The sequence below is a fragment of the Schistocerca serialis genome, chromosome 11, assembly GCF_023864345.2.
Source record: "Schistocerca serialis cubense isolate TAMUIC-IGC-003099 chromosome 11, iqSchSeri2.2, whole genome shotgun sequence".
NCBI lineage: Eukaryota > Metazoa > Arthropoda > Insecta > Orthoptera > Acrididae > Schistocerca > Schistocerca serialis.
The window spans coordinates 72834713-72860641 of NC_064648.1; the positions used below are offsets into that span (position 1 = coordinate 72834713).

Sequence of the window (25929 nt, forward strand, 5' to 3'; positions counted from 1 at the left end):
CATAGCCCATCTGCTGGGGCGCCCAGAAGAGTGACGCCATGGCAGTGACAGAAAGATTGGAAAATGGTCACTACCACACAGGTCGTCATGCACACTCCATTGGACAGATGGTAAGAGGCTAGGGCTACAGATCGATAAGTCAATGGCGGAGTATGTGCCATGCGCCACACTGAAGTGTGTGGAGGCACCAAAATCGAGGGATCGAGCTGCACCAATAAATGCTCAACGGTGGCGCCTCGACCTGTTGCCACTGACCCACCCCACAGAGGGTTATGGGCGTTAAAGTCGCCCAGTAACAAGATAGGTGGCGGCAATTGGGCTATCAGTGCAGCCAGGACATGTTGCGCGACATCACCACCCAGTGGAAGGTAAAGACTGCAGACAGTAACAGCTTGTGGCGTCCACACCCGAACAGCGACAGCCTCTCAAGCTGTATATAGAGGGACAGACTCGCTGTGAAGAGAGTTAAGGACATATATGCAGACGCCACCAGACACCCTTTCACAACCTGCCCGGTTCTTATAATAACCCCGATAGCCACGGAAGGCGGGGGTTCGAATTGCTGGAAACCAAGTTTCCTGAAGTACAATGCAGAAGAAAGGGTGAAGGCTGATAAGTTGGCGGAGCTTAGCAAGATGGTGGAAGAAACCGCTGCAGTTCCACTGGAGGATGGTATTGTCCATGTCTGAGAAAGGCGTGACGGGACTGGCAAGGCAGATAACCCGCTGGGTCACCTGATGCCTCCGAATGAGCACCTGTGCTAGTGCTTTCCATGGCGTCTGAGGGACCGGCCAGATCGAGGTCCTCAGTGGACGCCAGAATCTCCACCTCGTCCTCAGACGCAGTGCTTGTAGGAAGCGGTGGGATGGGTGCCATCGCAATGTCGTTAGCCTTGGGGACTTTCTTCTTCTTCTGTTTCTCTCGCTGTGCCTTCGGTGGTGCAGGCTTGGAGGGCTTAACTGGGTCAGTCTCAGGGACGGACGACGACCGTGAGGTCCTATGACCAGGGACTGATGGTTGTTTCAGCCACTTGCGGGTGTCCGCTTTTAAACTGGTCGGAACTTGCGAAGGTAGGTCCCCAAGGGACCCCTTCCTGGCGAGAGTAGCCGAAGAAGTCTTACTCTTCGCCGGCTGGGAAGGGGGAACTGATGTCACCGATGGTTGGGGGGGTGTTGCTCCTGAAGAAGATGGAGCAGGAGCAACAGCGAGTGAAGTGCCCCCCACAACCAAGGGGGCCAGTGGATTCTGACAGATATTAGAGCAATAGATAAGTGACGATGGGAGAACCGTTCTTGCAGCAGCGGCGTAGGTCGACGTCACTGCCACAGGATGGAGCCGAGGATGGAGCCGCTCATACTTCCGTTTAGCCTCGGTGTAGGTCAGGCGGTCCAGGGTGTTATATTCCATTATCTTTCATTCCTTCTGGTATATCCTACAGTCCGGCGAGCAGGGGGAATTGTGTTCTCCGCAGTTAACACAGATGGGAGGCGGAGCACATGGAGTATTGGGATGCGAAGGACGTTCACAATCTCGACATGTGATGCCGGAAGTACAGCGAGATGACATATGCCCGAACTTCCAGCATTTAAAACATTGCATCGGAGGAGGGATATATGGCTTCACATCACAGCGGTAAACCATCACCTTGACCTTTTCAGGTAAAACATCACCTTCGAAGACCAAGATGAAAGCAACGGTGGCTACCTGATTATCCCTCGGACCCCGATGGACGCGCCGGATGAAGTGAACACCTCGTCGTCCTAGATTGGCGCGTAGTTCATCGTCGGACTGCAGAAGAAGATCCCTGTGGAATATAATACCCTGGACCATGTTTAAACTCTTATGGGGAGTGATGGTGACGGAAACATCCCCCAACCTGTCGCAAGTGAGCAACCTCCATGACGGGGCAGAGAATGCTTTTCCTCTAAATGCTCCACAGAAAACTGGGGCTTGGTCGACTTAAATGATTCCCCAACTACTCGCGTACACATGAGGTACTGGGTGAATAATCTCCACTGCCTTCTTTGGACAAACACTCCTCCCATGGAGTGGCCAGGGAGGGAAATGATCTCTGATCAAATTTCTTTCCATTGAGGTTAGACCTCGATCGCTTAGAGACTGTTGGTGGAGGCCCACCAGCGAGAGATAATGTAATACGCTTCATTGCGGGTCATCCGCCCTGATGCCACCCACTCCAACCAGGGGCTCTCCCCACGGGCGCCACCCAGCCACAGCAAAGACCACCTGGCAGGATGGCCTTTGCCGGGAGTCCCGATGCCCCAAAGGGATAGGCATCTACTCCTCAGCATACATGAGGAGGTAGCAGCTCAGGCATCAGCTGTGAGATCCCTGTGTAGTCAGGGGGCTACCACCAAGAGGGTACATGACGACCCCACCACAACGGACTGGCTACCGTGCTGGATGTCGGGTGTCGAAATATCCATGTACATCACGAGGGCAAAGATGGAAGTGCACAATAGAGGGAAGGGATGCTATCCGGAACACACTGCAGCGGATGTGGCCTGAAGCTCGATGTAAGTCCAACTCCATGAAAATAACAGGTGTGCTAGATCCTAGGTCAAGATGGAGTTAAGATGCACCACGTAAGGTGTCCTTCCCCAAATGGTACGCACTAACGGAAAAATTTGGAAAGAGTGGTCAAAGCCCTCAAGGGACCATCACATTAAAGGCCGAAACAGTTGAGACTCCGTTTAGTCACCTCTTACGACACGCAGGAATACCGCGGGCCTATTCTTACCCCCAAACCCGCAGGGGGGCAATTGAGGTCGAATGGATGAAGATACAGCTACAGTTTGGTCCGAGTCGTAAGCTTAACAGTTAAGCTTTACCAAGTAGCCATTGCTATGTCAATTAATCAAAGTGACAGTCACAGTCACATTATTTATTTTGTCGCCAACCGATTTCAACCCGCAATAGGGTCATCTTCAGGGCAATGTACACTGCAAAGTTATATCAGTAAGTAATCATGTACAAGCAATCGCTGCTATCTCAACGCAACTATGTTCTCTAAACATTCATTGCTGTGTGTCAGGCATTATATGGGTGCCCTTCCTTTCTCACGTGCTTTGTATGGTTTGAATAGATTGCTTATTTTGCTTTGATCTGATGAGTGCTGTTCTCTTTGTTATAGGTGTTTAAATCACTCGAAGCTGCAAAACCATTATTGTACTGTGTCATGCACTGTTTGTCGCATACTGACAATGAGTGTTTACAACCTGTCCCCGCTTGCGACATGGCTTGCTTTTGTGTGCGCTACCGTGGCTTACAATAAAAAAGAAAAAGAGAGGACTTGTCTCATAAGGGAAACACTGGCAAGGGACTGCCATATGTTGTTACTTACACTGCTGCTTTCTTTGATAATGCCCAACAAAAACCAAATAATAGACAGCGTATGAGAGAAGATGTTCTGAACTAGAGCTTAGCGAAAATTTTTCTCCATTTGAAAATCTTTGCACACGCCTCTTTAGTGCATCACATTCTGCACAGAAATTAAAGTCATCTTAGATTTTAAAATCTAGTCAGTTGCTGTGCTTCATTTCTCACTATCACTATTCAACATAAGAATAATACGAATATAAACATGACATGATATGTATATTCTTCCGCATTTGCTGTAGTCTCACTCGAGTTTCGTAGTTTATTAGGCAGACAGAATTTAAATGAGACAGCAGCAAAAACAAAAGAATACATGGCATAATGTTTACATTCTTCTACCTTTTCTTTTAATTTATTTACGGACGCAGAGGTTTTGGCGCCAGTATTTATCTTTGTGCCTGTAAAGCATGCCTGTGTAGCGCTACATATATTTGACGGCAGAAGTTAGTTGTGGCGGCACCTACCAATATTTCTCAGAACTTCTGCTTACTTTGCACTCTATCCTAGGCCGCATGCGGTTTTCTGAATTACAAAAACCAGAAAAAAAGTGCGGCTTAGATCTGAGTAAATACGGTATCCAAGGAGATCTCGCGACGTTTCCCAAGACATTCAGTTTGAAAGAGCTGAAAAAAGGTTACTTTCAACCTTCTTCAATAAGCAAATTAAAATTACGTAGGGCGACTTCGAGCAAACAAGTACTACGGTGCGATATGTAAGGCTAGAAAAGCATTCTTAGAATGGCACGCTCAGGAAATGGGTGAAAATTACGGGTTTGACTTCCAGAAGGAATTTTACGAGTATTTCCATTCTGACGACATATTGCGCCGCAACTGCCTTGAATTTAGGAGATATTTCCTGGAAATTAGAAACATTGATCCTTTCCAGTACATAATAATTTCTAGTGTTTGTATGGCTATTTACAGGTCAGAATACATTCAACCTAATTGCTGTAGTCAAACATTAAAAGAAGGAAATGTTCAGCAAAGAGTAAATTGTGTGGTTAAATTCGTTTCATAATGTACAAAATGCATTGAACCGTGGAGAAGTTACAAAATGTGGCGCAAATGTTGACAGCTAGAACGCAGACACAAAAACAGTTTACCAGTATCACAATTGCTTCTGGCACGGCTGTCCAGTGTGTTATTCTCCCGATACTATCGGTAATGGTCAACAATGAAACCATGGATCTCTTAGACCTCACGCAAGAGTTGGGGTACGCCGGTTGTAACTGTGTCGAAATATGGAGCTGTAAGTGGAATAATTCAAAAGAGAACGTAAATATCATAGAACCCTTGAATCCTAGAGATGTCTTTTTCGGTGCAAGAACAAACGCTGCTAAATTCAAGTTTCAGGCAAGAAGCTGCGATATATAGACATGGGCAGGCTATATCCGACAGTGATGTTTTACAACGATTATCTGTTGGTCATCCCATACAGATACTGAGGCCACAAAAATATGACGACGAATGATTTCGTTTTGTTAAATGCAAAGTGCTTGTGCTTCACGGCTTGTACCACTCTGTGCTTCCAGTTGAGCAGGAAAAGCTTTTGTTTGCTCTACATTCGAAAAGTGTAGAAGAAAAGCCTGATAGTTGCAACCATAGTGACAATGAGCGAGCATTTGTACGAACTTTGACAACTATAGAGCTCAACAAAGCCATCGAGAAGGCTACACGATACAGGAAATTTACGAGGTGTGGCACTTTGAATGGGAAAGTAATTGACTGTTCACAAACTACGTTAAAACCTTCATGAAGGTCAAACTAGTCCTTGGGAAGGTAATTAGAAGTCTAAAGAAGAATACGGTCGGATTATCGAGGGAAAGCAAGACATCACGCACGACATTAACAATACTGAACCGAACGCTGGCAAGCGGGCTGTGGTCAAAATGTGCAGTTCCCTCTGGGGAAAATTCGGCCAGAGACAGAACTTGTCACAAACAGAATTTATAGACAACATTGAGTAATGGTACGAGCTCTTACTCGAAATAAAAGCCAGACAACTAACGTCATACCGATCAACGAAGAAATAACACAGGTCTGAAAAAAAATATTTTTTGGAAGTTGCTTGAAATTTGATAACTGATGTACTTTTCAACGACAATTTCAAAAATGCAACCCAATTTTTCTCTGTCACGTCTGGTTTTCTCACAAAAAAGGAGTATTTTTAGGTATAGTAACAACAAAATTTTATTTTATTTATAAGTAAGTTCTAAACTACATTTCCCGCACACTTCCACTTCTCTTTCATCTCACAAGTCATTATAATAACGCTTTCGCTTTCTGTCTAAGCTCCTCTTACTGCTTCTCCAGCTGTGGGCTCGTTGAGGATCACCACTTTTTATCGTCCAGTAGTAGTCCACTATCATGTTGACGTTCAATCTTCCTTGATATATTCTTTCCATTTCTTGGATGTCTTGGTGGAATCTTTCGCCCTGCTCTTCACTTACGTCACCAAGGCTTGCAGGGAAGTAGTCAAGACGCGAGCGGAGAAAATAAACTTTAATGCTCACGTTACAGCCCAGCTTCTTAAAGTTGTCGAGCATGTCTGCGACAATTGTCTTGTAGTTTGGATCTCTCGTGTTTCCTAGGAAACCTGTAACACCTAATTCCAAAGATGTCCATGCTGTGTTTTCTTATGTTTCCATTTTGTCCACAAACTTGGCATCTGTAATTAGTTTCCTAATGTCTGGTGCGACAGATTCCTTCCTTTAGCTTTGCCTCGGATAAACCAGGAAACTGTCCACAAAGTTATCTGAAACATTCCCCTTCTTTTGGCAATGCCTTAAATGGTTTCATCAGTCCCAACTTAATGTGAAGTGGTGGAAGTAACACCTTTTTGGAATCCACAAGGCTTTTCCTCTCAACATTCTTAACCCTTACCTGTAAGGTTTTTCTGAAGGGCCAACCTTTTTTGATGTAGTGTTGCTTTCAATCTCTACTGTCCCATTCACAGACAAAGCAAGGGAACTTTGTATAGCCCTTTGTTGACCAAACAGCATTGAAATCACTTTTAAATCAGGACATAATGTCCATTTGTAGTCTGAATAGCAGTGTTTGCTTAAAGCCAGTTCAAGGCCTGGGTAACATTGTTTTAAGTAAACCAAATGTCCAACTGGTATAGAAATGTACTTATTGCCGTTGTGTGGAAGTACTGCTTTAAGGCTTTTTTTTGTTTTGAAGAACCAATAAAAAGTCTCCACTCATCAGGAGGATATTCTATTTTGAAAAGGGCCATAAGTCCAGGAACACCACTGCAAAACACCACGTCACCTTCTTGAGGAAAAAAAGATACAAACTCCTTTTCCCTCGATCGATACCAAGAAAAGGCTCTACCGGAGCCAATATAAGTTTATCTTTCAATCTAGATCCTAAAACCTCTGCCGATTCTTTAGAAAGGCCTAGGTCTAAATCGTTCAGTTCAGTTTGTGAGAACGGAATGGGATCGGTTGTGCCAGAATAATTGCAATCTCTGTCTTCTTGCACTGCAAGAACAAAAATAGCAGTCTTCACTATGATTTTTGGGCTCCTCCAAACCATTGGTATTCCACAATGTACGGACTGCTTTTTACGTTGAAACCATTGCCTGAGTTCAACACACTGAACAAACTGTGTGGAGCCCAAGGCTTATCTTGATCACCTAACTTTATACCAAAATAGGCGAAATATACCTTTTCAACAAAATCGGAAATGTTTCTTTGTTGCTTTTTAACGGTATAGTTACCACAAATGTAGCACAAACAATGTGGCGAATTTATACATCCTCTGGTAGCCACTGTCCATGGAAGAACTTCACAAGGAAACTGTCACAAGTTTAAAGCACCAGCAACAACAACACGTGAACATCACAGAGTGAAGAGGTACTGTGAACTGAAGGACAACACCAGAAGCTCACTGCTCTGTGATGGCGGGGAAGGGGCAGCGCGACATACAGGCACTGACATGAAAATACTGCTGGTTTCTCCCGATTACTCTTTATTTTGTGTATATTTAGCATAAAAACGACTAAGTAACAGTTTACAGAGACCATAAAAATTGAAACTCACTAGAGTGCTGAAATATCGAAAAAAGCTAAAACTAGAGAAGCAGTTTGTGAAATAACTGTACGTGATGGAATGTTTTCACTAATTTTCCTAAAATCGGTGTTGAAAACACTATAAAAACCACTTCATAAATTTGGAACGATTTTTATGTCGCAGACCTGTGTAATCCAAGTTATATATCAGTACAATGTCTAAGATTGTACAAGTACCAACCTATTTGTGTCCACCTTCACCACTTCCAACACTAGAATGAGGCCGTACGATATGCTCGATAGATTAGGTGATAAAATTGTGACCTACGACACAGACACTTGTTTATATCGACGATGGTACGAATACTGTAGGAACAGGTTGCACACTTTATGAATTGACTGACGAGTTTGGTAAAGATGATTACGGTATTGAATGGACAGGAACAGGACCAAAAAGTTGTGCATACAAAACGTACAGAGGTAAACAGACTACCAAAATTACAAGGCTTCACTCTTAACTACCGTAGTGCTAAAGGTTTTGAATATGGAAACAATGGCTGAGCTGGTACATGGTTCACAAGACAAAGTCATAATAACCAACGATATGATAACAACACACAAGAAAACAAAGAACTTTGTAAGTACAGCTGTAGGTAAGGAATTTAACTGTAACTACGATACGCTTATGGCTTTGGAAGAGAATACACAATAACCGATAAACTTCCCTGGGTGTTATTTAATAATGAAATAAAATCTACATGTATAAATAGAATACAGCTATGCTTTCCGCGAGATTACAGAATGCATTGATGATACTGATTGTTGGTACAGATTGTTGCTGGATGATAAAATAGAGATAACTGAAGAGACACCTATCAACCAGTAAATAATTGAGGTGACTTGTAAGCACATCACAACTGTCTGATTTTAAAGGGTGGACACCCTCTAAAATTTTCACGTGTCGTTGCAAAAATGCGCTCGCAAGAAAGTGGTAGCTAAACAGTGACCACGAAAAAGTGCCTGCCGAGCGACGACTGAGAGCTGCTTGGAAATCTCAAGAAAGTGGACGCAAAAAAGTGGACGCAAAATGTCGTTGCTGAAAGGTGGCTGCCGTCTTTCCGTCTAAAAGATGCGGGTTCGTGCCATACCGCTGCCCTTACTTAAAATTGCCAAGGTTTCCCAAAAAAGTGGCTGCCAAACAGGGGCTGCCATCTTCTGCTCTGCGCAAAAAGACTTGCTCAAAGGGACGACCACTTTTACGCAAAATGTTTTACAATGTGCAGTGGGAAGATGCGGAAAATTTTCATGCAGAAACTATGTAAATATTTTTACCAGTAAAACATGTGGAAATGATGAAAATAGTCTTGTCGATACAGTTTTCTTTAAGACCAACAGCGAATTTTTAAAAAGAAAATTGGAAATATTTAACAGAAAATTTAAGTGGAAATTTTATAAGACAAAAATATTTTTACAAAAAAATATGTGGAAACGTTTTTTCAGAAAAAACCACGTCGAAATATTTCTTCAGGAAAAAAAAACCACGTCGAAATATTTCTTCAGAAACAAACCACGTCGAAATATTTCTCCAGAAAAAAAACCACGCCGAAATATTTCTCCAGAAAGAAAACAACGTCGAAATATTTTCAAATCAAAAACAAGTCTAAATATTTTGTCAGAAAAAAAACGTCGAAATATTTTCAAGTCAAAAACACGCCGAGATATTTTCTTTCAAGTCAAAAAAACGCCGAGATATTTTCAAGTCAAAAACACGCTGAAATATTTTCAAGTCAAAAACACGAAATATTTTCAAGTCATAAACATGTGGTGTCCCATACCAACGCCTATACTACTGGCATACTTTGAAAGAGTGCTACGAAACGGAAAGAAATCAGGTAACGAAATTTCAAATAAAGCGTTAACTCGACAATGCACAGTGAACTGCAGGTTTGTACATGAGACAAACTTGTCCCATCATTCAGTAAGGAATTTGTTTTAACATCAAATATTCCCGATCTGAAGATAAAGTCGATAAAAGGGAATAAGAGGGAATTGTAAGTGCCAGGAGACGTATATCAAGATTAACTACCACCAGTGCAGATTAAAACTGCGTGCCGGACCGAGACTAACTTGGAAACTTTTCCTTTCACAGAGAAGTGCTCTACCATGAGCTACCCAAACACGACTCGCACCCCGTCCTCACAGCTTTACTTCCGCCAGTACCTCGACTCGTCTCCTACCTTTCAAATTCTGCACACTCCTCTGCAGAGTGAAAATCTCACTCTGGTAATATCAATGCCTTAACACAGCAGTACACAATTATTTCGAGTGAGTCTGGTCGGTAAATTGGTTGGAAATCTATTTATTGTGCTGCGACAAGTTGGAGGTGCTCTGCCCCCAACAATTCTTTCTCGTGTGCGCCATGTTGCAAGGGCAGTAAGCAGTAGTTACCTCAAAGCAAACGAGAGCACGAAAATAGGCATAAGAGAACTACAAATGTAGTATGAGCACTGCTTCTGACCAATGGCTGGTTAAAGCAAGTTTCTTTTGGTCGTTCCTGGTCTGCGTATAAAAATCATACTCCCTCAGAGCAAACTATCCCTCCTGAAAGGAGTGCAACATTGTGATTTGTATCATTGGAAAATTCAGCCTCCAGATGTTTTGTTTGTTGTGCCTATAAAACGTATTATCGCATTATCTGAACGTGCACCTCGAAGGAAGACCAGTTCCACGGTAAGGTCCACGACAGTGTTCACCTTCGATCTTGATGGTGCAAACCTTTGTGACCACTGGGACGCGCTGTTTTTCATTTGGTGCTCGTTGATCAAGTTAATTATCTGTCCTGAACATTTCTCTAATGTCGACAATGTCCATTTTGTTAAGTGTAATACGTGTGTCTCATAGGAGGTTTATATCTGTACGTCTTCGACACTCACTTTCTGTAGCCCTCCTCATGAAGATCATCAAACATTAGCAGCTAATATTTATCCCCATCACAACTGTTAATACTATCCAATGAGCCTCACTGAAGATTGAATTTGTGATCTCGCACTCAAGAGGTTCCGTGTGAGAACTTCGACACAGCTGTATACTCATTCACGTGACGTGTAGGTTTCGGTGAATAGCAATGCACTGACACCGTGGCTCCGAACCCACTTCCTTCGGAACTAATTTCTAACATATGTAAACACCATCAACAGCAGCTGTTACATTAAACACACCTATTAAATGAGGAAATAATTTTTCCTGACAACTGTAAGCTCAGCTTTATCGAAAATTTCGAAAATGCTTAAATCAGATGTTTTTAGTGTAACATGTGTACAAGTCGGCAGGACTCACCGCAGGCGAGAGACGGCCGCGTCATCTGGAGGCGGCGGAGTGTGGCGGGCAGCCGCGGCAGGAGAGCGGCCGGGGTCGCCGAGTGGCCGAGTGGCAGGGCTGGGACTGCTGGAGCCACGGCCCGCGCTGCAAACAGGGGGCGGCTGTTCAGAGTGGGGGGCAAACCACAGCCGAACGTAGGGGACGACGACTGTGCTGCACTGACAGGACAACTGCCGGGCAGAATTTTGGAAGCAGTTCAAGTCAGCTAGCTGTGACTTGCCTGTGAGGTTATTTGGAACCTAATGTATGGAAGCTGAGTATCACTAACAGGGGGGAGATAGGGGAAACAATCGGCCAAGTTCAGTTATCAATTTGCGAGGGTCGTTCATTAAGTAATGCCCCACTTTTTTCCCTCATAACGTCAGAATTTGGTGACTTACATCGACACATCTTGCTTGTGTCCACTGTAAGACTGACACACTCGTCCTCTTCAAAGTGCGTTCCCCGTAGAAAATCTTTAAGCGGCCCAAAGAGATGGAAGTCCGAGGGTGCCAGGTCCGGACTGTAGCGTGGATGGGGCAATGCGTACCCGGGCTCTTGGACTTGTGTGTGGGCGTGCATTATCGTAATAGAGCAAGATTTCTGCTGCATTCTTGTCCGATTGAACGCGTCGGTAACGGTTCTCGTGTGAGTCTTCTGATATGGCCCTGAATTGACGGTTGACCCTCTTCCCATCACACCCACAGAAATGACGCCATCACAATCCCAGAAGACTGTCACCGTGACTTTTCCGGCAGGGGGGTTCGTCTCTAATTTCTCCTTTTGTCACGAATGATGGCGACGCCACTCCATGGACTGCCTTTTTGTTTCTGCCACAAAGTGGTGCTCGCAGCTTTCGTCCCCCGTAACAATCCGTGAGAGAAAGGCGTCTCCGTCGGTCTCAAAACGCTCTAATAGTTCAGATGAAATGGCCCTTCTTTGAATCGTGTAGCCCGCAGTGAGCATTAATTGAATCCATCGTGAACACCACTATCTGAATAGCCGACAGCCCTGATCATTGCAGACGCACTTCCAATGCTGACCGACAACTGATTGTCAAGTTTTGATGCACCGGTCGGCACGAATAATGGCATCCACACGATTCAGCATGTCTGGAGCAGTGGCTGTGGCAGGACGTCCCAAGTTTGGCTGATCGTGGAGCTTGTCTCTGCATTTCCTGAGTGTGCAACTTTCACCACCCGTTGCCCAACTGTGCTATCAACTGCAGCATTGCCACGCACTGAACACAAACGTTTATGGATGTTCACCACGATTTCTTTTCCTGCGCACAAAAACTCAGTAACAGCTTACTGCTTGTAATGGAACTCATGTGTAGACGCCATTTTGACGCTGTACTACTGCTCTGCCATCTGCGAGAACGGTTTGAAACGTCAAATGGGAGGGACCAATATGTTAATAGCATTTTAAAAAATTTAAGGCATTACTTATTGAACGAACCTCATGCAATGAAAATCACATGAAGCCTGTCACAGATACAGCTATACTGTAAAACTTACAGAAGAGTTGTTTCAAAATTTGCTTCTGACTAAAGCAGACAGAACCATATACGCATGTAATGTCTCTTGATAGCAGAGGTGATGTACTTCTTCCTCAAACATCAATTTTCATGTTAAATTAAGCTGGACAGAACAGACAGAAGATTCCAGTACAGGCTACTACTAGAAGAAAAAATGGATTACACAGGATAGGCAATATTGTTTCACGAACAATGTTTATAAATTGTTGTGTTACCAGTAGTGTAACACATTCAAGAAACTCCAAAAAGAAAAGAAAGACTTAATATGAAGCATTTGAATCTGAGAGACAGAGGGTAACAAATAATACTTGGATCTAAGCGTCACACCAATACTGACGGTGTGGAACATGCTAGAAACAAAATTAGACAGATAGGAAATGTAATCTGCCACACCCCAGTGCAAGGAAACTGGTGCGATTCACTGGAGTGGTCCCCGATAATGCCGGAGAGAATTGCAGCCGTGGCAGAAGGGTAGACATTTGACACCTGCCCCTCCAGCATCCAGTACAGTGAGGTAACTAGAGCACACCATACCTGTGTGTTTTGTAGAAAGGAAACCATGGCCCATAATCTGGGTGATGGCTGAACAGAGACGAGAATGTGATTGTAAGGCCCAGCATTGTGTGTGACCACGGTACTGTGCTGACTGAATTACTGTCTCCGCTCACAGCATCTTCTGTACTGGATATCTGACTGGATGGTTATTGGTTGATTAGGGTTGAAGGGACCAAACAGCAAGGTCATCAGTCCCTTGTTTCAAATGTGGTCCATTCAGACAGTTTGACATCTCATAAAAGTCAGAACAGAAGGGAAAAGGCTAAAAAATGTAAAACAGCAGTCATGTCAAAAAGAGCAAAGTCAGCAAGAGAGCGACCCCATGGCTATGCTAGAGGCAGGAAATATCCCACCTCTGAAGCAGTAGGGGCAAGACCACCTGCTATTTAAAAGCGTCCAACCGCTAGAATGTAGAAGTGCATATCGCAAAAGGAGACTAACAAATTCTAAAAAGTGAAAAAAACAGAGTAAAAGGGGGAAGAAAAAAGGATCTTGGCCAAGGAGGGGAGTCAGGAATCTCCAGACACAGCTTACAGTGGGAGATACCCCAACCCTCACCGCCATGCCCCAACACCAAAGTGAGGTTAAAAACCTTAAAATTTAGAATACAAACCACTTTCCTGGAGGAAACTGAGAACCAGTTCGACTATCCAGAAATCCTCAGTCAACATTAAAGGTAAAGTGCGGGGAAATCTGTACTTAGTACGCAGAGCCAAAAGAAGGGGGCATTCCACCAAAATGTGGGTTACTCAGTGGAAGGCTCCACGACCACAAAGTGAGGGTGGCTCATTACGCAAAAGTAAACCGTTTGTCAGTCTGGTATGGCCGATGCAGAGACAACACAGTGTGGTTAAGTCCTTTCGGGAGAGACGAAGGGAAGAATGCCACAGGCCAAGTGTCACCTTAATTGCACGAAGTTTATTAGACAGGGAGGTAGCCACCCAAGAGTTGGCCCATGATTGTGCGAAGTTGGATTCGATGTGAAACCGTAAATCCGCTGCAGGAGGAGTTACAGAGAATGGAAGGGGGGGGGGGGAGTGACTGCTCCCTCAGACAAACGACCAGCAAGCTCATTACCTGGGATACCCACATCACCAGGGACCGTAAGGAAGTCAACGGAACAAGCAGCACAATGAAGATCAGCAAGATGGTCATGGATGGCCGAGACCAAGGGATGGCGGGAAAAACTCTGGTCAACAGCCACAAGGCCACTCATTGAGACCGTACACAACAAAATGCGGTTGTGTTGGGACTTTTTAATAAAGGTAAGGGCCTGGGAAATTGTCATCAATTTCACAGTAAATAGCCCACATGTAGGTGGCAGCAGATGATTTTCTGTGCCAACAGAGGACATGAAGGCATATCCCACATGATCAACAAATTTAGAGCCATCGGTGCAAAAAAAAAAAAAAAAAAAAAAGAAAAGAGCAACATCCCAAAACTCCCATAAAATTTGGCGGAAAAAGCAACGGAACACCATCGGGGGGATGGACTCTTTTGGACCTCTGCGGAGATCCATCCGAATTCGGGGCAGAAGAAATAACCAAGAGGGGGTGGTGGGAAGGGAGCATGGGAAACAGGACAAAGAAGGAAGCTGAATAGACGCAAGGTGGATCCCAACAGGTAAACCTGCCCGAGAGCGGGAATCAGATGGGCGACATCCATGGTCTGGGAACAGGATAGAAAAGGTAGGATGAGAGGGAGAGGAACAGACAGCGATTGCATAAGAAACCAGAAGCAGGGACCACCAAACAGAGGGGGGTGGGGGGTGGGGGGATCCCAGCTTCAAACAGGAGGCTATGAACTGGGCTAGTAGGGAAGGCACCAATGGCCAAAAGGATACTGCAATGGTGGACCGGATCCTGCAGGCACAGTGTGGAAGGAGCAGCCGAACCATAAACTTGACAACATAGTCCAAGTGAGACAGCACTAGAACACGATAAAGGCGGAGAAGGATGGAGCTTTCCACTCCCCAAGAGTTGTGGGCAAGGAAGCGAAGAACTGAGTTTACAGAAACATCATACCTTCAGAAGTCTGATATGAGGCAGCCAAGTGAGCTTGTTGTCGAAAAGACGACCCGGAAAACGAAACTGTGGGACCACAGGTAATCTTTGTGCATCGAGATAGAGCTCCGGATGGGGTGGATCGTAGTAAGGTGACAGAAGTAGACCACCCACGATTTTAAAGGAGAGAATTGAAACCTGTGTGAGAGGGTCCATGCAGAGGCATGCCGGATAGCTCCCTGGAGCTGCTGCTCTGCAGAGGCCATCGAAGAGGAACTAACCCAAATGCAGAAATCATACACATACAGAGCAGGGGCGACCTAAGGACCGACAGAGGCCACAAGTCTATCGATAGCAATGAGGAAAAGAAGAATACAGAACCCTGTGGGAAGCCAGTCTCCTGGGTCTGTGGAGAACTAAGAACAGTACCAACCCAAACACTAAACGACCAATACAACAGGAACAACAGTGGACGCCACGGATGAACTGTAAGGAAGATGTGATGGCGTCAAGCCGTGTCATAAGCCTTGCGAAGTTCAAAAATTACTGCAAACAAATGGCTAGCAGTGCGAACAATCGCGTCAGACACGTCACGTAGGACGTCATCAATACAACCCGACAAAGAGGGAGAAAACACAACCTGTGCAGTGTATCGATGCCAGTCGGCGCGTTGGAAAGACCAACGAGGTAGCCTTCCCATCGGGGAGTGGGAAGGGAGTGAAAGAATCAATGGGAAATGGTCACAATCACAAAGGTCGTCGTGTGATGACCAGTGTAATGAAGGGAAGAGGGAGGGAGAAGGAAAAGAAAGATCGATGGCAGAAAAGGTACCACGACTGGCACTGAAATGAATAGGGGAGCCATCTTTAAGGAGGTACAAGTCGTGGTCTGCAAGAAACTGCTCTATGAGAAGACCTCGTCTGGATGTAAATGCACTGCCCCAAAAGGAGGAAGGGAGGAACAAGTTGCAGAAGAAGGGCTGTTATGCCAGCAGGTGTAGGTGTCCTGTCAGGAGGGAGATAAAGATTGCAAACCGTGACCTCTCAGTCCAGGTGGAACCTAACAGCAACCGCTTCCAATGCAGTTTGAAGAGGAATCCACGTGCTAGCAACATCTGTACGGACCAATGTACAAACTCCACCAGTGGCCCACAAGGGGCCGACCCGATTTCGACAGAAAACACGTAACCCACAGGGAATCAGTGAGTGATCATCAGTAAAATGATATTCCTGTAGAACCAAACAAGCTGCAGAGTAAGACGAAATAAGAGGTTTCAACACCGGTAGGTAATGGTAATACCCATTACAATTTCATTGGATAACCATAGAACAATGATTCAAATGGGGGTTGAACATGCTAAAGCCAGTCACCAACCGTCACCGACAAGGAGGGGGCGACATCCGTGAACAACAAGTCAGAATTGGGTTGCGAAGCTAAAGATGGGACCTCTGGTGACATCTGAGGCTTCTTGTCCTGGGACTTCTTTTCTGTTTGAGATCAAGGAGGGCTGTGTGGCATAAAGGAGCCAGCTGCAGCAAGATCGGGAACAGAAAGAGATCAGGCAACCTGGGGACCGACAGACCGTGGTTCTCGCGGTCGTCGCGTGGCAGCAGAATTTTGGCCTGGAAGGTGCCAGAAAGGGATATCCCGGGAGGGGTGCCCTTGACCGGCAGACGGCGAAGAAGTGGGTCACTTCTCCGGCTGGGGAGGAGGAGCAGCGCCCGGAGGAGAGGGTGTGGCAGCCGCAGGGGAGTGGGGTAGGACAGGGGTTTGGGACTGGGGTAAGGAAGGGGGGAGGAAGGGGTGAAGATGAAATTAAAGCGAACTAGTCATCGACACAGGGTGAAGACATGCATACTACTTACGAGCCTCAGTGTAGGTTAAGAGATCAAGGGACTTATACTCCTGTATCTTTTTTTCCTTCTTATATACTGCGCAATCTGGTGAACGTGGAGAATGATTGCCATGATAATTAACACGCACAGGAGAGGGAACGCACGATTGTCTTAGGACCCTTCTGAACACGCCGAACAAAGTGAACACCCTGCCTTCTGATATTGTCCCGAAGTTCCTCATCAGTTTGAAGGATGAGGTCCCTGTGAAAAATCACACCTTGTACCATATTTAGAGACTGGTGGGGGCTAATGAACACAGGAATTGTGCCAAGATGGTTACAGGCACGAAGGGCCGCAGACTGGGCAGCTGAAGCAGTTTTGTTCAGCAACGAACCCGACCGCATCTTGCTCAGGGAGTCCACTTCGCCAAGCTTGTCTTCCATGTTCCACAAAAAATAAAGGTTTGGCATTGCTGAAAGTATCCCTATCAGTCCTGGTGCAAACCAGATAGCGGGGAAAAGGTTTTGCCCCTAGCCGACGGGCCTGACCCTCCTCCCAGGGTGTAGCCAAGGAAGAGAACGCCCAAGGGACAGGAGAAGCAGCACTAAAATAATCAGTTCCATGCAGAGAGATGGCCGCAGAAGAACGGCCTGAGTTCTGGACCCATATGTATTTCATTTGGATACTGTCCGCCCTGATACCACCCACTCCAATCAGGGGCTCTCCTCACGTGCACCACCCAGCCACAGCAAGGGCTGTCTGGCACGGTGGCCATTCCCTGGAGTTCTGATTCTCCAGGACGACAAGCTACCACTGCTAGGCTTACCTGAGGTGGTCACAGCTCAGGTATCAGATGCGTGATCCCTGTGTGTTCAGGGAGCTCAAACAAAAGGGTACTAGCGACGCCACCACACGGGCCGGCTACCGTGCAGGCTATGCACCCTAGCATCAGAGGACGACATGAAAGAACAGGTGGAATGAACTAGCAGGGCACACATAGGAGACACTAGGTAAGGTGTTCTTACCCAAATGGCTCACACTACAGAATGGAGGTCAATCGCCAGGGGGGAACCAGGGAATGCCAAAAGGATGAGGTGATTATGCAACAAAGCCAAATTACAAAACCAACATAACCAGGAGGATAGCGGGGCCAACAAACAAGGACACCAAGAGAGGGAGAGGAGCGGGCAAAGGGGAAGGAGCAAGGAGAGGAAAGGAGGGGAAGGGGAAGGAAATGCAGCCCTGGAAAGAAGATGGCTGCACTAGCTTGGCACCCCGTGCTCACCATGCACGTACTCACGAAAGAAATGTGAGCCCCCTGGGGGGTATCTGACTGGAAATCATACCCTGCTCTTTGGACTTCATGGTCTATCAGTATCGTCTTTAATTAGCAATCAAAAATGTCCTCGGTGCTGGGTTCAAAGCCTGCCACTGCTTACATTTTGAATAAAAATCGTCAGCGTTGGCAGCCTAAGACTTCCAGCATAAGACGTCACCATTACTCAGTCAACAGCTTTGTCAAAAGTGGGTGGAGGAGCAGACAGGTTCAGGGAACTCTCTTACCATTGAGTTTGGAAGCTTCCACTTAAGGCAGATGAATCGGCAATGATCAAAGGCATGAGGATGCAGAAGACAATGGAAACCACTGCATTAGACACACGAAGTGCATCAACAGGAGATGTGGCCGGTAACTGACAAAATATCATGATGATCTTGGCAAGAGATTCCTGACTAGTGCGTATTTGGATACCTGGGGGAGACTGCCAGGAGTGACGTGACCATGAGAAAAAGATTGAATGACCAACAAAAGGATGACATTATACGAGTCGAGACGTTGAACGTAAGGAGTTTGAATGCAGTAGGAAAGCCAGATAATAACAAAAGGGAAATGCTAAGGCTCGATCTGGAACGGTGGTGGTCACTGAAGGGAAATGGAAGGAAGGCAAGGACTTCTGGCCAGAAGAGAATAGGGTTATACCCACAGCAGCAGAAAATGGCGGAACAGGAGGAGGATTCATTATGAGTAGGAAGGTGGGGCAGACAGTGAGCTACTGTGAACAGTTCGGTGACAGGGTTCTTCTCAACAGACAGGAAACCAACAACAGCACAAACAATGAGAATTCAGGTATACATGCCGACATCACAAGTTGACAATGAACATGTAGAAAAACTATATGATGATACTCAACACTTAATCCAGTATGTAAAGGGAGATGAAAATCTAATAGTCAGGGGGGGGGGACAAAAATGCAGTTGTAGGGGAAAGAGTAAAAGAAAGGGTTACAGGAGAAGACAGACTTGGTACTAGGAATGAGAGAGAAGAATGACTAGTTGAGATGTACAATAAACTTCAGCTAGCAATAGCGAATACTCTCTTTGAGACTCACAAGAGGATGGGGTACACTTGGAAAAGGATGCGAGATATGTGAAGATTTCAGTTACATACCATCGTCATCTTTAGGCAGAGATTCAGAAATCAAATACTGGACTGTAAGGTGTACACAGAAGCAGATACGGATGCAGATCACAATTTAGTAGTGATGAGTAGGCTGAAGTTTAAGAGACTTAGTCAGGAAGAATCGGTGTGCAAAGAAGTGGGATATAGTAGTACTAAGTGATGAAGAGTCTCTGTGGTTATAGATACTACCATAATGAACAGTTCAGGAGGTAGCATAGTTGAAGAGGAATGGAGATCTCTTCAAATAATCACAGAGGCTGGAAAGGTAGAAAGCAGCTAATTGCAAAGAAACTGTGGGCAACAGAAGAAATCTTCAGTTGATGTATGAAGAAAGTACATAAATGCTCAGGGAAATTCAGAAATACAGATGTACAAGTCACTTAAAAATGAGAAATAGGAAGCGCACAGAAGCTAAGGCAATATGACCACAAAGAAGAGAAGAAATCTGAAAGGCAATGGTTGTTGGGAGCACTCAAAATATAGAAAAGTCGAACAAACTTTGGTGAAATTAAAAGCACAGAAGGTAACATTAAGACTGCAACTGTTAAATGCACAGAAGAGCGCAGTTAGTAGGAAATGCCTGTATGATGGGGAAGACTTGGCTAATGTCGTAATAGAAGGAGAAACAGGAGTCGATATGGAGAAGATATGTGGTCTAGTATTAGAATGAGAATCAGAGCTTCAGAAAATTTAATATCAAATAAGGCAAAAGGGAGATACAACATTCCATAAGATTTTGTAAAATGATTGGGAGAAGTGATAACAAAGTAACTATTCACATTAGTGTGTAGAATGTGAGTCTGGCAATATACCAACTGACTTTCAGAAAAAGATTATCCACACCATTCTAAAGATTGCAACAGTTGACAAGTGCGATAATTATCACATCATCAGCTTAATAGCTTATGCATCCAAGTTGCTGACAAGAATAATATACAGAAGAATGGAAAAGAAAATTGAACTTGTGTTAAGCGTCAATTGATTTGACTTTGGGGAAGGTAAAAGCACTAGAAGCAGTTGTGACGTCACTGTTGATAATGGAAGCACAACTGAAGAAAAATCAAAGGACGTTCATAGGATCTGTCAACCTGGAAAATGTGTTCAACAGTGTTAACTTGTAAAGATGTATGAAACTCTCAGAAAATTAAGGGTAAGCTGTAAGAACACACATAACATTCAAAATGTACAAGAGCCAAGAGGGAACAATGAGACTGGAAGACCAAGAACAGAGTGCTCAGATTAAAAAGTGTGGAAGACAGGGACGTAGTCGTTTTCCCCTACTGTTCAATCTATACACCAAAGAAGCAATGACGGCGATAAATGGAAGGTTCAAGAGTGGAATTGAAACTCAAGATGAAACGATATCAATGATAAGATCCACTGATGACATAGCTGTCCTCAGTGAAAGTTAGGAAGAATTACACGGCATGCTGAATGGAATGAACAGGCTAATGAATGCAGAATATGGACTGAGATTAAATCAAAGGAAGACAAACGTAATGGGAAGTAGCAAAAATGAGAACAGTGATGAATTTAACTTCACGATTGATGACCACAAAGTAAATGAAGTCCTGCTACCTACGCAGCAAAACAACCGCCAACAGAGGGAGCAAGGAGTACATCAAGAAACAGAGTACCACAGGTAAAATGGCATTTCTGGTCGAGAGAAGTCTACTAGTATCAAACACGGGCGTTAATGTGAGGAAGAAATTGGTGGAATTGTTCGTTTGGAGCACAACATTTTAAAGTAGTGAGACATGAACTATGGGAAAACTGGGAAAGAGGAATGGAAGCATTTGAGTTGTGGTGCTACAAAGAACGTTGAAAATTAGGTGGACTGGTAAGGTAATAAATGAGATGAACTCTCCACAGAATTGGCAAGGTAAGGAATATATGGAAAATATTGATAAGAGCAAGGGATAGGATGATAGGACATCTATTAAAACTTCCATTGTGCTAGAGAGCTAAACAGAGCTAACACTGTAGAGGAAGAGACAGATTGAAAAACAGCCAGAAAATAACTGAGCACGTAGGTTGCAGGTGCTAGAGTCAGAAAACTGATGGGGGGAGGGGGGGGGGACGTGTACAGCAGCTTGCTACGAATGTAGAGAAATGTAAGTTAATGCGGATGACTAGCAAAAATATCTTATCAATATTGACGTTGTGGGAGATACATCAGACTCCAACAGATGGGTTAGGAAATGAAATCTGCTGTACCCTAGTAGAGGAAAACGTGGTGGGATTCACTGAGTGGCCTCTGGTAAACCCATAGACGATTTCAAGGAAGACAGAAGGACATAGATTTGGCACCCGCTCCTGCAGCATGCACTGAAGTGAGCCAAAAATACACACCGTTGCTGCATGTTTGTAAGGGGGAACGTGCAGCACATATTCCAGGCGTTGGCTGAACAGAGGGGAGAAGGAAATGTGGCTGGAAGGCCCAGCATTGTGTGCGACCATGTTGTCTTGTTGACTGCATTATTATTTAGTTGTTTGGTTCAAGTGGCTCTAAGCACTATGGGACGTAACATCTGAGGTCATCAGTCCCGTAGACTTAAAACTACTTGAACCCAACTAACCGAATGACATCACACACATCCACGCCCGAGGCAGGATTCGAACCTGCGACCACAGCAGCAGCGCGGTTTGTTGTTTGGTCACGGTGTGTCTGGGAAGCCCCTGTGCTTAGATGATGTTTACTGCACACACAACAATACGCTACTCTCTGGAGCCTGGCATATTTCATGTGGTGTGCCTTTTAAGTTACACCACCACTGTACTGTTTGGGTGTAGCAAAATAAGTTTTGTACTGAAGTTGCTGGCCTATTGCACACATATACTGAGGAAATGGAAGCCAATTACTGCCGTACTGTCCTATACTGTGTCCGATGCTCGCTGTGGCACTGACGGTGACACTAGATCTCGATTACCCCGACTGACGCATCGCACTTCTTAGTAGCCATTCTGTGCTTGTGGGACAGACCTTTAACGCGATCACCAGTACTGCTCCAATGCCGTCACCTAAGTCAGCACCTCACGGGATGTTCGCGCAGCAGCTGGCAGTCGCAGCTTTCACGATCAACCTGTGCCCAGGTCTGGCTGTCAGCTCTGGAGAGCCGCCTCGGCCGCTGAATGCACACTGTGAGGCGTCAGTGTGGCACTCGTGCTGTGACAGTAGTATGTTTACTAAGCCTAGAAGGTAGGACAGGTCAGTGTTTGCCACATGGCTACAAGAGAAATGCGAAACTGATTATGTTGCTGTCCTCCTCGACGTGTCGCAGCATACTAAAATGATTCTGGTGCTGGTGCTGAGCAACATACATAATAATCTTCAACTTCTCATTATGCAGCATGATGCCAGTTGGAGCTATCCTAGTGTCAACTGCAGCAGTGGTACCGAACAACTGATGGCTACTTTTAGTGAAGCTGCCCAACATCACAGCACGAGCATTCATCTGGTCAACTACAAACTGCACCCGTCACTGTGTCCCGTTTTGTGCCCACAGCGGTAGCCTCACTTGCTAGGTACACTATCAAAGGATCTCTTTGTTGTTCAAAGGCTTGATGCCAAAATCTATATAAATGGGCTCTACACATGCTTTATAAGAACTAATCAAATGTAGACAGGTTCCTTAACCATTGAAATTATCCCCTCTATGATTTGTTTACTTAACATAACTGCTAACAAAAAGAGCTGAATATGGAGCTTTGATAAACCAGTCATAACAGGCCAATGACAGAATTGTGAGCTGTAAGGAGAGACAGTCACAACACACACACACACAACACACACACACACATTGTTAAAGACAGAATAACGTCTTGCCCCGGGCTCACCTGGCTTCTGCTGGTGGCTCACTGGTTCTGATAAGGCAATGCGCTGTGTTCTGCTGGTAATTTTGTGAAATACTGATGAGCGAACACAGGGACGTATAATCAATCAGAACCAACCAGTAATTATCATACATGTACTTTTTCATACTGAGAAGAATAATTTTGAACCGGGGTATTGTGCAATGTGTTGGAATTGTCTTTAAATGTAAATGTGGTTCACGAACCGAGCTTTGATTTAAATGATTTTATATGCAAAAAACCAAATCTGTTCTGAAAGACAGTTAATAAATGATCCCAATCTTAAATATTCCGCAAGTGGTAGATTATTTATATGTACACATTATTAATTTTTTTAAATAATTTGATTATTTGTTGCCAGTTTTTGTTATTGAAGACCTGTTGGCACAAGTAGCTGCCATTTTCAAAAAATTGTCAATCTCAGTTATTCCTGATAGGGAGGGAAAAAAAATCAAGCCAAATTTCCAGATGGAACAATTCTTTAAAGAAAGGTTCCAGTACCTAACATGGATTGTTTTACTAACAGACGAAGATCTCGCAGGGCGAAAGGTTATTTGTGACAGTCTTTTTATTGTGCCTATTTACAACTCGGCATGCGTAGAAACCTTCCTTTTCATAATACTGTTATATTCCATCCAGGAGTTTCATTGTTTGATGGACTGTTTTAGTTTATTTTAAAAAATCTTTGGGCACATAATTTATTACAAAATTGTATTTCCTAAATTTTATGAATGTTAAGTCCATCTAAGAACTTAGTCAACATTTACAAAACCACTGAGGCAAGATATAATAGTAATTCTATTCCTATAAATGATCCTCATTTCTCTCTATAAGGATATTGCCACAAATGCAGACTACTGCAAGCAGCTGCGATTCGAGGCTCAGGTAGTACTACAGGGTGCATCAAAAAGAATCATCAGATTTTAAAAAATCAAACTATAATGTTAATTGAGATATGTGCATGAACAATGTACTGTTGGAAAGAACAATCTCTCAAGTTTTACACTGTTCCTGCTAGGTCGTCAGTGTGCGCCCACTTCAGTTCTAGTAAAAATGGTGTCGGAACAACAAAAAGCATTTTAAGTTCTACATTTGGCGCAGTGCGTGTCAGTAATACAGAGAATTAGATGATGGCATGAACAATTCCAAGAAACAGGTTGTTTGTGTAAAGACAGATCAGAGTCCCTGAGCGTCTAACATAGACGTTGAATGCATCAACGTAGTTTCACGAGGAGTGAACTGAAATCCATTGAATGTGCACATCGACATCTCAACATGCTCTCAATGTCAGTCTCGCACATGTTGCTTGACGTTTACTCATGAAATCACATAAAATGCAGCTACTGCAATGCAAGCTCTTCGTGTAGGTAACAAACAACAACGTGTGGAGTTCTGTAATTTCATTACTGGCAAGATGGAGAATGACTGTTTTCTTCCACACTTAGTGTTTAGTGACGAGGCAACATTCGATTTAAATGGAATGGTGAACCGTCATAACGTGAGAATATGGAGTATGGAACAACCACATGAAGTTGTACAACACAGAAGGGACTCTCCAAAATTTGATGTGTGTTTTGCAGCTTAGCAGGAAAAGGTGTACGGTCCATTTTTCTTTTCTGAGAACAGTGTTACAGGAAGCACATATCTTAATATGCTTAAGAACTTTCTTTCCCCGCAGTCGGAGACTGATTCGAATGACTTCATTTACCAACAGGATGGGCCATCTCCACACTGGCATCTGGAAGTGTGGGAATTTTTAAGTCAAAGGATTAGTGAACGACGGATCGGCTGCATTGGACCAAACCATTTGGCCTTACATTACTGGACTCCAACGTAACCAATCCTGATGGCACGCAATTATTTCTTATGAGGATTTATAAAAAAGACTTTCTTTATGTGCCTCCATAACCAACAACAGTGAGTGAAATGAGAGATTGCATAACAGCAGCTGTGGAAGCCATTACTCGACATGGTCACTGAATGTGTGGGAGCAATTTGAATACTGTACTGACATGCCGTGAATCTCAAGGGGAGCGTATTGAACACCTAGAAAAGATATAAACAAAAAAACTTTTGAGGTCGTCAAAAAACAAAATTCAATGTATATCTTTATTATTTTCAGAAATACAGTAGTGCCAAATAGGATGATTCTTTTTGATATACCCTGTATACTGTACGACAAGTGCAGGTACTATTCGGAACTGTCATTGCAGCTAGAGATTCCGATTCATAGCAACTTGACGATCTCTTCGTTGAAGTGGGAAAGTGCTGAGTGTTTCACTCCCAATTACTGTGCTTCAGCAAAAATATATGCTCCTGGCTTTGACCACACTGTTACCCTGAATTGTATATTAGGCTATGCAAAGTATACAAGTCAGTTTTACTTTACTTTATTTAAATATTAGTAAGATCTTAAAGCTAGTAGTAAAATAAACATACTAGAGAGGAAAATATAACTGATTGAGCTTCTTTTTTTCCGTGTCTGGGTTTATACGAAGTCAGAAACTATGGATTTTGATGTCACTGAAAATAATCCTAGTGCAGAAGTCGAGTACTCGATCTCACTGGTGCGAAGTAGCACTCGCGAGGTGGGATGGCCGATTGTCAGAATCGGGTGGCCTTTAAAAAGGCTGCTTTTTGTGAGACTGTGGAAGGTGCAAGACAAAAATCAATTGATGTAGTGTACACCACTACAAAAGTGTTCCAATAGAGGAGGAGTGACATCTCCAATAAGTTTCACGTTACAGTCCACGCTTCAGCCGAAAAACTCACAAATTTCATTCAATGCGAACAAGACAGTTGCATTCTCGTTCATTCCGTCTCCACTGTGAGAAAATGTGCAGTGTCAAAACAGTAACTGGGCACAGAGAGACTTCAATGTTATATCTCTGTGACTAAAAAGCAAACTATTTCTGTATTCGT

General features: G+C 44.2%; 1 protein-coding gene across 1 annotated transcript in view; it reads right to left on the bottom strand.

The window, feature by feature from the left end:
- The window catches only part of LOC126426460 (poly [ADP-ribose] polymerase tankyrase-1-like), a 33702-nt gene extending 11584 nt beyond the window's left edge, over positions 1–22118 (bottom strand). The window contains exons 1-2 of the mRNA XM_050088373.1: positions 22096–22118; positions 10747–10872 (exon numbers count right to left, since the gene is read on the bottom strand). Coding sequence (XP_049944330.1) covers positions 10747–10872; positions 22096–22118 — 149 coding nt within the window. The remainder of the gene's footprint in view (positions 1–10746; positions 10873–22095) is intronic.
- Between the last annotated feature and the right edge of the window lie 3811 nt (positions 22119–25929).